The sequence below is a fragment of the Anser cygnoides genome, chromosome 16, assembly GCF_040182565.1.
Source record: "Anser cygnoides isolate HZ-2024a breed goose chromosome 16, Taihu_goose_T2T_genome, whole genome shotgun sequence".
In the NCBI taxonomy this organism is placed as follows: Eukaryota; Metazoa; Chordata; class Aves; order Anseriformes; family Anatidae; genus Anser; species Anser cygnoides.
In genome coordinates this window covers 14,589,123-14,603,396 of record NC_089888.1, presented here as the reverse complement: position 1 = coordinate 14,603,396, position 14,274 = coordinate 14,589,123, and the positions used below count along the sequence as shown (strand labels likewise).

Genomic DNA, 14,274 nt, shown 5'->3' with positions numbered 1-14,274 from the left:
GTGAGTGTGCAAAGGCTGGCCCCTGCTACGACAGCATCTGTCAGGCAGGGACGGCCTCAGCAGCACAAGGTGGGCAGAAGCCGTGTACTCCTCCCTAACCCGCTGCATGAGGCCCGTGTTTGTGTGCTGTGATCCCTCCACACCTCTTTCCAGGTAAAGCAGCAACCACAAAAGTGCTTTCGAAGACAGCTGCCTGTACTGTGGCTACGAACAATGCTGACTTTCCTGTTAACTTCCTCTTGCAACAAGCACAATACACCTCCTGGCTTTTATACCCCTCAACACACATCCGTCCACTACAAAATCCCTCTGCGTGGCACCAGACCCCATTTTCCCTCGTAGGGAAGTTCTGATCACGGTGGGCATTCCTGCTCTGACAGAGGGGACAGGAGCCAGCCTGCCTCCCTGGCCCTGGGACCACGCCATCGTCCGTCACAGTCACATCTGCGTGCACAATCCTGCAAATAACCTGAAAGAAATCTTGGGCTTCTGGAAAACAGGAGAGAAAATTAAACTAGACCCTAATGTATTTTCCAACCTCGAGAACAAATTTATATAACTCTACCGATGACATTTTCAAAGTTCATTCTGTAGTTCTACCTCCCTACCACACACACAAAACGTTCAGTGTCTCAAAAACAATCATATGAGAGGAAATGCAGCCACAAAAATCGTAACACGGTTCTTTAAAACCATGACATAAAGTAGCCTGTTTCATTTTGCCCTTCAAATGTCTCTTCTTAAAACACTGCCGTTCTCCTCTCTCTGGAACAATGCAGAAAAATCGTGGGTATATGACATTCACCAAGAGTGACAGGACAAATGGACCCAGACAGAAAAATGCTTGACTGAACTGTACTCTCCTGAAGCCTCACTAAAAGTGAGGGAAGCAGAAGGAAAAAAAAAAAAACAAAAGAAAAAAAAAACACACGCCAAGCCTCATATTTGTTCCAGGCAGTGAATGCTCACATTCAAGGTGTATCGGTTCCCTTCTCCATTTAAAATTAGTTGGCAGAGAAATAACATAGGCGAGCCACAATTGTTCCTAACCCCGTGTTCCTTAGTGAGCAGTTAACTAACTCTTACACTGAAAATAAACATAAATGCCTGCCAGTTCCCAATACATGACACAAACACGCTGGAAGTAGAATGCAGTGTCCAACTACATTTGGAGAGAGGGGAATTGCATTTTTATACGACATACGAAGAAATACCTAGATAATCCTGAGGCCATATGCTGAGCCATGTTAGACAATTCTAGATCACAAATGCTACTGCACTGGGCAGGAAAAGATATTTTTCTCAAGCACTGAGAAACCCTAGGTAGAGTTTAAAAAACATCCTACCTTCCAAGGGGTAAATGAACCCCAGCAAAGATCAGTTCAGATAGCAGCACTGCCCTTTGTACGTCAGTTAGTAAAATGTAGATGATCTAAACAAATAACTTCCTGTTTTAGGACATGATTCCTGAGGAGGCAAAACAATACTGTCCTATACAGCCGTTTCTTATGGAAAGAATCCCTGGCTAAATAGGGCATTCTTATTCCATCCCCCTGATAGAGAAGTTACATGTGATCCGGGTACATTCTCAGGGCATCTGCTGTGTCCTGGGCATATCGCCATTTCTTCTTCCACCTGCTGCTCTTCATGACACGCAGGTGTCACGCACAAAACAGTCAGCTGCTTAGAAAAGGACATTCTAATCAGACGCCAGGCAAGCAACATGTACTGTGGTAAGCTAGAAAGCATAACCTCTGTGCTTCGACATCCCTTTCCCCCTTAACACATCTTTCCTCCACAGCTGTGTGCGACTTTCGTTTCATCTAAGAAGAAGAAAATGAAAACTGAAAATGCACTTATTTCCCCCAAACTTTTCCTTTCCAGGTCCACTTTAACCCTTCCTGCAGAGAAGAGGTGCGAAGCGAGGCTCCCCTTGGTGAGATCTTCTCTTTCAGGAGGAGGACACGGCCCTGTAAGCAGGGGCAGCTTGGGGAGGAGGAAGAGCTGGACTCGGGAGACGAACAAACCCAACCACACCGTGTGCCATCACCATGCCAGCCAGGATCTCGCGAGATGGGCTGCAGATGACCCCCAGGACTGAGCGCGGAGCTTCGTGCCGCGGCACCTCGCTGCCTCTGCATGCGACTGTTCCCCCTGCAGCGCAGGAGGGATCCGAACTCGCGTGTCTGACGTGACTGCTGCCACACTGACAGCTTCAATTATGGGGCAGCAACCAAGCAGGGAGGACACAAATCTGGAAGGAATTCAAGCAGGTACCTCCCAAAACACTATCTCGTACCGTGTGATCCCAGGGGCTATCGGATAAAGCAGAAATATTGTTGCTGATGACTGAGGCTGAGGAAAGATACCCAGCAATTACACCAACAGCCCTGCCATGACTTCTGTTACACAAGCGTGGAGTTTTAGTCAGCTCTGACGAAACAACCAGAATTTTTGCTGGCAAAGGAAATTTAGTCCTACAAAGCTTAAAAAGGAACCAGGGAAGTGAAAGTTAGTATGTATGTGATGGCTTGCACATCTCAGAGAGGCAAGCGCAGCAGACTTCAGGAAAGGAAACCGATTTCTACCAAGAACTACCAGAGGATGTGTTGAGCCTCACAATTCATGCTCGGCAATGTGCTGCCAGCAGGCAGCTTTGATAGGGCCCGGGATTTTCCCATGCTCACTTTTACACTCACTAAAGTTGTAAGTTTCAGCAGAGACAAACTCTCTGAAGGCCCATGTGAAAACTCAGCAGTCAGGGCCCACATCCGCAGCGTGCAGCCTTGCATAATCCTTCCTAGGAGCAACAGGTCCGGGAACAGGGAGGGAAACATGTCAAACGTGCATCGGCGCAGTGACATCCACAGAACAAGGAGAAACACGCAGCAAAGCAGCATGTGGAACTTCCCTTACTGGGAAGTGGAAAAAACGTCACGAGAGAATACCAGAGATCGTAATCTGAGTTCCCATAGCCAGAAGTATTCCACGCCCACGACTGATGCTCACCCACCGCCTCCCATGAAACTGCCTTCCTCCTTCAGCCTCCTCCTCTCTTTTGCAGCCACTGAGAGCTCTGTGGCCGCCCCTCGCCCTCCTACACTGAAATCTTACCTCTGGATGGCTCCGCTGTCCCGCAGCCTTGGCGACACGGGTGTGCGGGCAGCGATGGCTCTCATGCCAGGAGCCATGTGGGCAGGGAAGCTCGTTCAGGCCCCAAAAATGAGCTTCGGCAGCCAGAAGCGGGTCACAGAGCGGGCACAGCAGGGCAGGAGGGACTCCGGCACCCGCCCCTTGTGTGAGGCATACAAAGAAGAAAACACTGTGTAACAGTAGAGACCCTCCCAAAAAACAAGCCGAGCCCTACACATGAGCAGCCTTGAGACACAAAGGTGTTGCCCGAGCACACACCTGGTGCTCTAGGGCCAAATGCTAAAGCAGGGACGGGCGGGCAGCGGGCTGGGACCCCACGGGCGGTGGGAGAGAGATGGAAATGAACGCCGCCGGGCAGCGCTCCTTCCACGCCTTAACGCCGCTTGACCAGGGCCCACAGGGCAAAGGAGCCACCACAGAGCTGGAAAAGGAGAAGCCCACGGAGCGGCCGGCTCGCAAGGCGCCCCGGGCCCCATCGCCGGGTCCTCCCGGCCGCTGCGGGGCGCTGCCCCCCGCCGCCCCGCGGCCCCATCCGCCGTGAGATGGCGGCGCAGTTCCGCAGCTACGTGTGGGACCCGGCGCTGATCGTGGCGCAGATGGTGCTGCTGCAGGCCGGCTACTACAGCTCGCTCGGCCTCTGGCTCGCCCTCCTCGGCGCCCTCGGCAGCACCCGGCCCTCCCTGCACCAGGTCTTCAGCGACGAGGTGAGGAGGGGCGGCGTGGAGACGGGCCCGGTGCCGGGCAGGGGCTGCCCCCCTTCCCGGGGCTGCCCCCCTGGGGAAACCGAGCTCCGTGTGGGGGTCCCGGGCCTGGGGTTGCTTCGTAGGAGCCCCCAGAGTGAATCCAGAGGCGGCCGGGGCTCTGGGCGGCATCAGGTCCCTGCGGGGTACCCCCAGAGCGGGCAGCCCCCCGCACAGTGTGCTATAGCCCAGTGTTGGGGTACAGCGCACCCCCTGTGTTGTGTCGTACCCCAGCGTTGGGGTACGCGCCCCCACGGCTGGCAGCGCCCCGGGGTGAGGCAGAGGTGTGCTTTTTGTGGGGGCACCCCCGGCAGGGCTGGTGGGAGGGCTGCTGTCACCGCCCCGGCCCTTCTTACGGAGCGTAGCGGGCGCAGGGCAGTGCCTGTGTGGCTGGCTGTGGGGTGAGGTTGGCTGTGGTGTGTGCTGTGGTTTCTTACTAATAACGCTGTGCAGATTTTAGGCTTCTCAACCCCACCTGGGAGGCTCTCCATGATGGCTTTCGTCCTCAATGCACTCACCTGGTAAGTCAGCAAATAGCTAGAACACGTAGCACTGCTGTTATTCCAACGGTTCCGGTGTCTTGTGCTTACTCTTTCATAACACTGAACTTTGTGAGAATTCAGCGTGACCACTGCCTCTCTTACAACACCTCCTGGAAGCCCAGTGCCTGGTCGAGCACGTCTGTTTAGGTCAGGTTATTCCCTGTCCCTCTGGTCTGGAGAGGAGGCCAGCTGGGAACCGCTGGCTCTGAAGGTGACTTACCCTGATCCCGGATAAGTCATTTCTCTTTACTGCCTCAGTTTCCCAGTCCAAAAATGAGTCTTGCTCCCGTGAGAGATTTTACTGAACAGTAGAATTAATGAGTCTCAGCAAAGACTGATCTGTAAACTGTACTGTACTTTGTGCCTGCCACTAGGCAGAGATTACTGGGGGAGATAGTGCAGAGAGCCAGGCAGGAATTTTTAAGCTAAAAACTCATTTGCCTGCCATCATATAATTAAAATGCTGTAAGCCATTTAAATCTTGCTACAGCATCCGTGAGCAAGGTGAGGAACGACCTATCCTTAAAACAGTTAAGAAGTCCTAAAACATCTTGATAACTAGCACCAACAATTCCTAATAGATCTTGCCATATCCCCTTTTCCACAGGCACAGTGCAGTGTGTTTATTCATCTCTGTCTTTACTTTGCAGTGCTCTGGGGTTGCTGTACTTCATCCGAAGAGGAAAGCAGTGCCTGGATTTCACAGTCACAGTTCACTTCTTCCATCTTCTGGGCTGCTGGATTTATAACTCGCACTTTCCCTCAACTCTGACGTGGTGGCTGGTGCACATCGTCTGCACAGCGCTCATGGCTGCAATTGGGGAATACCTCTGCATGAGGATAGAACTCAGAGAAATCCCACTGAATTCTGCTCCCAAATCCAACGTATAAACTTGCTCTGGCAACAACATGCTGCATTGCATCATTGTTTCCAGCACAAGTACATCTAATGCCTGAAAGTCATCACTGAAGAAGCACAGCAGGTCTGTTTAGACTTTTTTTTTTTTTAAGATCTTGGTGACTGCGTGAGTGTGAGCATCTCCTCTGTCATCATCAGACAACGGGGAGGAGCAGATGTTTATTTTATTAACACAAAGCATTAATGACTGTATGGCAAGTGTGCTCTTAAGCTCTTCATTCATGAGACTGTTAAAAACCAAGTAGCAAATCTTCATGCCTGAGGAGCACCTGGAATTAAGCAAATGTGAGAGGTCCCTGTATGGGTATTGCAGTGGTCAGCTCATCTAGCAGGAGCTGGCACAGTGAGCAGTGGGGCCAGGAGCTGCTGCTACCAGGTTGTAATTCACATGTGCTTTGGTTGGAAAGAAGTCAAGGAAGTGAATGGGCAGGGGAAAAAGAACATAACTGTACTTTAATGTGAATCACCAGCTGAGACCCTAAATAACCTATAATCTTAGATGGGTTTGTTTGCTGTTTCCATGTTTAATACATAGAGATGTCAGACAGCAGTTTGCTGAAGAAATCTTTTGTAATAATAAAAGTATTATGTTGCTGTGAGTGTGTTACTGGGAAGCTAAGCACTTCAAGAAATACCATGAATGTCTGTATTGTGGCAACAGAAGTGTCTTGGGAAATCAGGCAGCATAACACTCGCTTCAGGAAGCACGTCAGCAGCCCAGGACCTCCACATGCTTAGTCCTGGGCTGGAGCTGTTTTGGGGGAAATCTGCAAAAGTTTCTAGAGCCACACTACCATTCCCAGTTGCCTGGGTCTTCCTGTCAGGCTTCAGAAATCTAGCAGCAGAGCTAGCCTGATTGGGGTACCGTTTATTCAAGTAAGAAACTGCTACTTGGTTCTCAAAGTGATAGGATGCACCGTCAGTTAGAGATGCTTCAAAAAACCTCACCTGTTGGGCCACCACAAACAAAAACCTTACAGCTAAAGAGCAGACCTGCATCCTGTCTGCTAAGGGGTGTTTTGTTTGTGAGATCCCAGAAGAGGGCAAAGCAAGTCCTAAAGAAAGATTGTTCTCCTGTGCAGCATCTTGCTGCAGTAACCTTCCTTTGTATGTCGATGTTTGTAAATGCCAATTTGTGTAAATTATTTGCTAATTTAGTTTGTTGAGAGTTGATGGGATGATTTGAGGTTGATAAACTCTTTGAAGTTGCTCTTTTGACTTTTATTACTGGTAAGAAACTATTTCAATTTGTGCTCTACTATCCAGGTACTATGGATTCAGGCAGGGTGAAATTCTGACAAAGTATTTTGGGGGGTTGCTGCAGAGAAGGAAGGATTGATGGCTGTATGTGTTTAGACAGAACTTTTTGTAGTCTGAGATTTCACCAGTACCTATTGCTAACCAAACCCCCTTTAAGCCCAGTTTTAGTCCCATCATGAGTACAGCAGCAGTTTTTCAGAGGAAAAAGTTTACACAAGTTTTTCTGTGCAAGAGCCAAAACTTTCTGGACGGTCACCCCGAGGTCATTTCCTACTGCTCCCCCTCTAACTCTGCTGTGAACTCAGCAAGACACTTTGTCCCTCCTTAAAACCTGCTGGTTTCTCCCATGTGAGGATACTTGCCTTCCTTTCAGTCACATTCAGCCCAGACATAAACAAACTGGTGCTCGGTCTTCCAGTAGGTGCCAGTATCTCCTTCAGAAACGAGATCCATGTGAACGATCACGGCACACAGCACAGAGCATGCTCTGCCTTGGGGCTGCCGAACGCTGGCTCGCTATCATCAGTTGTATTTTAAGACTCTTTCAGGGTCATTTTGTCCTCTCCTGCTTTTTGTTGTTAGTATTGAGAATGAATGTCCCAGCCCTGCGCAGGGAAGGTTTGCAGGTTTAATTCAAGGCTGAATACCACACCAAATCCCAGTGTTCCTGTGTTGCTTAGGGATGATCTCCAGGCAACTGTGGAACAGAGGACTGGGTGAATGAATACAAGTGAGCACACGTAAAGGAGAGGAGAGAAGTCACATTAGTCCCATTTCCTAAAGGAGAACAGACAGCAGATCCCAGGGTTGCTGTGAGACCGCGTTAAAGAGGTGCTAGCTTTGTTCCCCTGGAGGAACAGGGATGAAGACTTTAGACCAAGGAACACTTACCTCCTTACTTTCTGTATGCATAAGATATGCTTTGACTGCTTTTCACAGACTTCCTTGCAGGGGGATCCGAAGTTTCAGTGCAGCTTTGTATCTGGGGACACTTGGGTAGAGCAAGGACACAAGACGACTTACCAAACCTGGATCCAACACCAAGGCTGTGGGACATCCAGCACGCTGCACTAGCATGAAGCATGCTGTAGGATTAGCGGTGCTTTCTTTAAGCAGGCTCCCTTTGAGGGATCAATCTGTACAGTGCTTTTTATTTTATAAAGGAAATCTACCGTAGCTGTCCTAGTCATAGGGGAAGTTCTGCAAAAAAATAAATACTAGTTGAGGAGAAAACCTCTGAAATTCATCACTCCCATATTGTGAAACCTAGTTATCAGTTGTGTGCATTGTCAGGTCTCCGCAGCACCTTTGGCTTTAAAAAATTCTGCTGCTCCATACCTGAATAGTGGCAGATGGTCTTTGTTTCTTAATGAATTTTCTTTTTTTTGTGTGTGCAATGGAGTTGGATTTGCTTTCAGGGAAGATTTTCCCCAACACCTGCTCTTCTTAGAGACAGTGGTAGTATCAGCTAGCTATCTGCACCCAAGGTTTGCAAAAAGGTCTCTGGGTTCTTGGAGATCTCTGCTGCAACTTCTACATTTTTTCCCCCTCCAAAGCCATTTAAAAGTACAAAATTTTAAGAGAAGATGCCAAATTCAAAGAGAAGTTAAGGAAGGGTAATTATGAGGGGCTTATTTGTTTCCCTAAAGGCATTAAACACCTACCCTAAAGATGAATCAGGTGCAGTTTCTGGATTCAAAAGACTCCAGCCTTGGCTGCATGCAATACTCACCTCCTCAGCTTTCCCCTGCTGCAAACAACAGGCTGGAAAAAAGGTAATGGGGGAAGGGGAGACTGGATCAAGCAACATACACTGTTGGAGCAGAATAGAAAGGAAACCAAGACAGCCAAGTGGTTCAGTCCAGGCTCTGCAGTGCTCTGGTTTCGCCTTTCTCCCCCACGTATCATCAGGCTTTGTGCCAGCGATGCTCAGTACCTAAGTGGTGGCTGCAGAAAGCCTGTTTAACCTTGCACTGAAGTGCTGTCTGAACACCAGCTGCTCCTCACCAGCTTACATCTGGGAATGTTCCTCCATCCATTCCTTCCCTCCTGGAGCTGAAGGATAGGTGATAGAGCAGGTAAGAGAACACAGGAGTGCCAGGAGAGGAATGTGATTAAAGAGCCCTGAACCACTGTTCCCTTACTGAGAACACCACAAGTGCCTTGATAAGTGGCCAGTCTGTGCAAACAGCCAAAGTGATGTACTTAGGGAAGTCAGACTGAAATACCCTGTTAGTTAAACACGGACAATTCAGATCTGATGAAAGACAGCTGGGTCCCTTAATTAGAACATGCAGTTCACAGCCACATCCAGCTGTTGAGCCCTAATTTAGGGCATGATGAAGCCAGCTCTTTCCCCATCCAGGAGCAGCAGCACCACATGGGGAGCACACTGGAGCAGCAGGAAGACCCAGCAAGGCTCACGGTGCTCTTCTTAGCAAGGGGCTGGCCCCAGACCTTCCCAGGAGCAGGTAACAGGCCCATGCTGTGTCTCCAGCTCCCATGGCCCTGTGCAGTAAGGCAGGGCACAGAGCTTCATCAGCATCCTTAAAGCACAGCTGCCTCACGCTGCCCAGTATCTGAGTTTTTATAGCACACCCAGGAGTCCCACGCAAGCACCCCTCTATCGAAAATACTTTTGATGCTTGTACCAAAGCCGCAAAGGAAGCTAGAAGAGACTGCTTTCAAACAAGACGCAGGACAAATAGCCTCAGCCTCTACAACAAAATTTAATTCTCTGGAATTACACAGTTACCCACAGAGCTGCTTACAGGTACCACTGGGAAAAGCTGTAAAGCAAAAGAGTTGCCATAAATAATTTTATTTTTTTTTTAAAGGTAGCTTGGCACCCCTTTTCCTCACAAATATTTTTGCCTTTCCGTTTCCTTAGAAAAGGGATTTACACATAACACAGGAGTTACTCAGGAGTCCAGATGTGTGCTAGTGAAGAAGTCATGCACCTGTGATTATCCTTTAGTGGGTTTTCAAAGTGTCCTCAAAGACAGATGGCCAGTTCCTCTATGCTTTTGGCAGGACGTACACCATCCCCAGCACCTCACAAATACCAGTGTGAAAATTCCCGTCTAATTTTCAGTGCCTAAGTCAAAAATCTGAGGAGTCGATCTGGTGGAAACAGGCAGCTACACTAACAGGTTTCCATTCAATAACCATAGAAGAGTGCAAAAAGAATTCAGTGTTCACAACCAGAGAATTTCAGTGTTCACAGGCAATTTCCCATTTTTCCCCAAGTCCTCCATCCCACGTGTACAGTCCACAAATTCTGCAGGCAGCCAGAGCCACGCCTGCGCCTTGAGGCAAAAGGGGACAAGCATTATCCCAAATTACAGAGGAACAACAAAACCCACAAGATGCTGCCGGGCTCCTCCATGTCTCAGATACGGGACAGCGCTGAGTGTTCACTGAGCACCACACACCGTAATCCTCAAGGGTTTGGAGAAGAAAGTGATCAGAAAGGTGCCACGACGCGCTGCCCCCACCTCTGTTGCGGTACTTACAGAGCTGCGGGTCCTGAGTTCAGCCAAGTGACGATGAGGGGGATGCCGAGGACAGAAACTTTGGGAACCTGGGTCCAGGCAGAGCTCTGGGCCGTGCTGGGGCTGCAGAGGTCAAACAAGCTGCCTCGAAACTTGACCTTTTGGGCCTCCCTCCTCAGCATCTCCCAGACAGCCGCTGCTTCCTTCTGGCACTCCCAGAGCACCGTCAGGGCACAGATGTGAAATTCATCCCAGTACCTGCAGCCCGGAGACAGCACCGTCAGTCCTTGCGTGTGGGGAGGCCAAGGAGCCAGGCAGAGCCTCGCTGCCCTGTGCCGGCCCTGCAAGCAGCTGCAGCCTCAGTTTTTTGGAGGAACTGTCCAGCTGTGGGGTGAGAACAGCTCGCCAGGAGCCACGCGAGGAGCCTGGCCCTACAGCCCTCCACTGCTCTTTCTCCTTCCCCACACCGTTACCCATCCCCTCCGCAGTCTCTCAGAGCATCTTGGCTAAAATTCCAAACATCACTGAAATTATTTTTTTTTTCCCTTGCAAGTCAGTAAAATCCATTATTTTTCATCAACGTGTTTCCTTTCAGCACTGAGCACCCTGAACATCTGAAACTGAGGTCAAAGGCCCAGCACACTGCATTTATGGCTTTCTTCAGGCTGATTCGGGGCAAAACACAGGCACGGAGAGAGAACAACAGCTGCTGCAGCCTCTTGTGGATTTATAAATAACATATCAGCAGAGGCTGGGGAACTGTGTTCTCATTAGACACCTCTATTTATCTCGGTATTATTCTGCACAAACAGAAGCCATTCAATGACAAGAGACTTCTGAGGAGCTCCAGAAACAGAAACACAAAATAGGCACAGGTCTAGAAAAGGTGCAGCGGGTGCCAGCAGCCTCCAGGACCGACCCCGCTGCTTCTATCCAGATCTCTCAGGGCTTTCTCCTTCCCCAGATCTCCCTCTTACCCTTGACAAAGAAACCGGGGGGTGGTGGAGAAGCTGCTTTTGAGCTGTTTCCAATGAGTTCCCTGCCCTGCAGCTGCCCACAGGCAAGGACAGCAGGCACCAGGCTGAGCCGCGTCTCCCTGCCCTGCTCCGGGAGGGACCAGAAGCGGCTCCCCCTGCCTGGGTTCTGTTTGGGTTTTTTTGGGGGGTGGCTGCTGAGTGTTTGAGGCTCGTGGAGCGTTAGGCTCAGTTCCTGACTTCCCAATGGCTGCTGTGACTGCAGCGATGCGGCAGGGACGGGGACCAACAGCCTGGGAGGCTGCAGCGTGCACGGCAGCACAGCCGCGTCCCAGCGCAGCTGGATTCGCAGGCGAGGTCCCCGCTTCGGAGACACAAACCCACAAAACAAACCAGCTGGAGTCTGAAAGTCTCCAAACGCCATGGACCCTCCTCTCCTCCAGAGAAGCAAGCCTGGCAACTCCTCCCGAATCAGGTTTGTTGGCTAGGGCGATTGCAGCCCCCAGGGACCTGCAGCACCTGCAGTCAAGACCCCAGCGCTGCCGACCCGGCACAGATCACCCAGCGTGGTTTGAAGTCGCAGTTTCCCTCCTAAACAAGGCTTTTGCCAAGGGACAGACAAGGCTCTGAGCCTGCTTGCTGCTAACCTTCCCCCGTGACTTCTTCCAATGAGGAGAGCAATTGCTCTGCCCCCACTGGGCCACCAGCTCGCCGCGGGGTCCCTTGGGATGGAGGGGAGCCGAACGGGAAGGGGCAGCTTGTTTCGGTCTCAGCACCCCGTGCTGGAGATGACACCTTTGTGCAGGCAGGCAGGAGCACTTCCTTTATTTAGTTTTCTTACCAGGCTTACATCAAAACGCCAGCTGTGATCGAGTTCATTAAACAGAGTCACTGTGGCAGAATAAATATCCTGAGATAATGAGAGCCCGGTGCCAACCCAGGTAACCCCTCGCGTTCGCTCCCGAGCTGCTGCCACTGCCCCGGGCCGGCAGCAGGCAGCTCTGCCAGGAGAGGGTTTAGCCTGGCTTAAATATTTGGGCAAAACGTGGCTGGGAGAAGCAGCTCCAGCCTGCTGCTGCTTTCAGCGGGGATCGCAGTCCCCGGTCCTTCACCCTTCACAGCCTCCATCTGGTCAGGCTGCGGTCGGGCAGGGAAGCACTGCGCACGCAGAGCCGAGGTGCCGACACCACCGGCACCACCCCGCCTCTCATCCCCGTCTCCATCCCTGACCCACGCTCCCAGGGAGGGGAGCACGGCGCCTTCCATGGGCAGGCAGGTGGCAGCTGAGGAGGGTAGGGGTTAAAGGCCATAACTCAGAAATATTTTACTGGACATCATCTTTTTCCTCCAGCCACAGCGAGCCCAGCTTGCCACGCACCGCCACCTGCCCACCAGGACCAGCACAAGGAGTCGGCTTGTCCAGGAAGGTCCCATCCCGAGCCCCAATTCCCAGGTCCTGTTCTTTCCTATTTAGTGCCCCAGAGCCTGTTGAAAACCTCCTCTTGCACTTCATTTGAGCGGGAGCTGTGAGTTTCAGCAGAGAGCAATCACGCCTCCGGCAGCCCCCCAAGCACATGCTGAGCCACACACCCGGCTATTTTCTGATACCAAGGAGCCACACACATCACAGCCTAGAAAAAGCAGTTCCCATTTCAGCCCTGCCTCCCACTGCATCCCAGGGAGGCATTTCATCCTAAGCTAGGCTGTCCAGTGGAGAAGGAGGCAAGAAGGAGCAGGACACAGCCAGCTCCCCATCAGCGGGGTTTCTGTCGGGGGAACGCATCCCCAGAGCAAATAATTAGAAATGAAAGCACCGAGGGTAGTTAGCTCTCAGTTCTTTTACCTCTTTCATTACTATTCTAGGTCTCCTACAGTTAACGTCCTCCCAGCGCTGCAGTCACACAAAATACCAGGGGCAGGTGGCAATTCCAGCCTGAAAGATGATGGGCTGGGAAGGGAGGGAGGCAGCGAGCCTGCCCGGGGCTGCAGCACCTAGCTGGAGGCAGCCTGCCTCCCGCAGCCAGGTCCTGGTGCCTCCATCCAAACGCTTGGGGGTCCAGGTCGAGTCCTGCCAGCCCCACACCCACAGGGGTCACGGTGCAAGTCCTGGGGGCTAGAGATGCAGGCTCTGCCCGGAGGTGGGTGGATGCAGGGAGCTCTCCCTGTGTTTGGGGTCAGAGGGAGGCAGGGTGCGTGCACGGAGGGATCCAGGCACACAGCAGCACAGAGGGGTGCTGGATGTGCGTCCCCAATCACCCAGCCCCTGTCCTCTCAGTGCTGGTGGGGAGCCCGTGAGGGTCCAGGGCCCCATCCCACCCCCCCAGAGACCATCCCCACGGGGTGGGACACGCAGGGGGTCCCAGCACGGGGCTGTACTCACCCACAGACCCGGTGCAGCCCCTGGGGCTCGATGCTCTCCTCCTCCTCGTACGTGGCCATGTTCTCCCCCAGTTTCAGGACGCAGTCCGAGAAGCCTCGGTAGACATCCGTGCACGCAGTGCCAAGCGCCCGGTGCCCTGCCAGCCACCGAGGGGACGGAACAAGCTCAGAGACCTTTGGGGACGGTGCCCACCTCCCTCCTGGGGCAACCTGGGCAGGGCAAGCTCCCCGTTCTGAGCAGGATGCATGCAAACTACGCACCCATCGCTTGTTTCCCAGCCCTGCCTGTTTTGGGGGGGGGGGGAGGGGGGGGGTTCAGAGAGATGATGTGGGGGCAGCCTGGGTGCCTCCCTCCCTGCCTGCCCTGCTCTAGCTGAGGACAGGAACAGGGGGACACAGTCAGCAAGGAGCCCCCAGAGAAAAGCCACAGGACAACGACACGGACAAGAGGCAGGGGACCCCCACCAGCACCCCCCCTGCACACCCCACACACCAGCACGGGACATTGCCCCTGCCCAGAGCCCCCAAACCCAGCCCGGGCAGCACCTCCCCGGCTCCAGCACCCAAACCCCAGCCGGGGCAGCACCCACCACCCGCCGGGGGTCGCAGCCTTACCCAGGGCGACGAGCAGGACGAGCAGCACGGCCGTGCCCCGCCGCCGCCCCATCCCGCAACCCCAATCTCAATCCGAATCCGAATTCCAATTCCAATCCCGTGCCGGTGCCCCCCATGGCCGCCTGCGCTCCCCGCCCCAGCTCCGGCCGCAGCTAATTAGCGGCTTTGACCACGGTTAATTAATGAGGGGGCCGGACC

The 14,274-nt window shown here is 52.4% G+C and overlaps 2 protein-coding genes across 2 annotated transcripts; one reads left to right on the top strand and one right to left on the bottom strand.

Annotated features, from left to right (window-relative positions):
- The first annotated feature begins 3,643 nt into the window (after positions 1-3,643).
- Positions 3,644-6,564, top strand: SYS1 (SYS1 golgi trafficking protein). Its single transcript, XM_048046375.2, has 3 exons — positions 3,644-3,857; positions 4,347-4,414; positions 5,086-6,564. Exons 1-3 carry the CDS (start codon positions 3,696-3,698, stop codon positions 5,324-5,326), a joined length of 471 nt encoding a protein of 156 aa, XP_047902332.1. The 5' UTR covers positions 3,644-3,695; the 3' UTR covers positions 5,327-6,564.
- A 2,583-nt stretch (positions 6,565-9,147) lies between these two features.
- LOC106040867 (neuritin-like) lies at positions 9,148-14,229 on the bottom strand. The gene is made up of 4 exons (XM_066978173.1): positions 14,077-14,229; positions 13,463-13,598; positions 10,130-10,366; positions 9,148-10,055 (listed from the first exon to the last, which is right to left on the bottom strand). Exons 1-4 carry the CDS (start codon positions 14,126-14,128, stop codon positions 10,031-10,033), a joined length of 450 nt encoding a protein of 149 aa, XP_066834274.1. The 5' UTR covers positions 14,129-14,229; the 3' UTR covers positions 9,148-10,030.
- Between the last annotated feature and the right edge of the window lie 45 nt (positions 14,230-14,274).

What these genes read in the sequence shown, in the direction of transcription:
- LOC106040867 (XM_066978173.1), bottom strand. Translation starts at nt 14,128, where the DNA reads ATGGGGCGGCGGCGGGGCACGGCCGTGCTGCTCGTCCTGCTCGTCGCC. An exon ending in CGTCCTGCTCGTCGCCCTGG is followed by an intron (nt 13,599 to 14,076) that starts GTAAGGCTGCGA and finishes GGTGGCTGGCAG; the next exon opens with GGCACCGGGCGCTTGGCACT. An exon ending in AACTCAGGACCCGCAGCTCT is followed by an intron (nt 10,056 to 10,129) that starts GTAAGTACCGCA and finishes CAAACCCTTGAG; the next exon opens with GATTACGGTGTGTGGTGCTC.
- SYS1 (XM_048046375.2), top strand. Translation starts at nt 3,696, where the DNA reads ATGGCGGCGCAGTTCCGCAGCTACGTGTGGGACCCGGCGCTGATCGTG. An exon ending in ACCAGGTCTTCAGCGACGAG is followed by an intron (nt 3,858 to 4,346) that starts GTGAGGAGGGGC and finishes AACGCTGTGCAG; the next exon opens with ATTTTAGGCTTCTCAACCCC. An exon ending in GTCCTCAATGCACTCACCTG is followed by an intron (nt 4,415 to 5,085) that starts GTAAGTCAGCAA and finishes TTTACTTTGCAG; the next exon opens with TGCTCTGGGGTTGCTGTACT.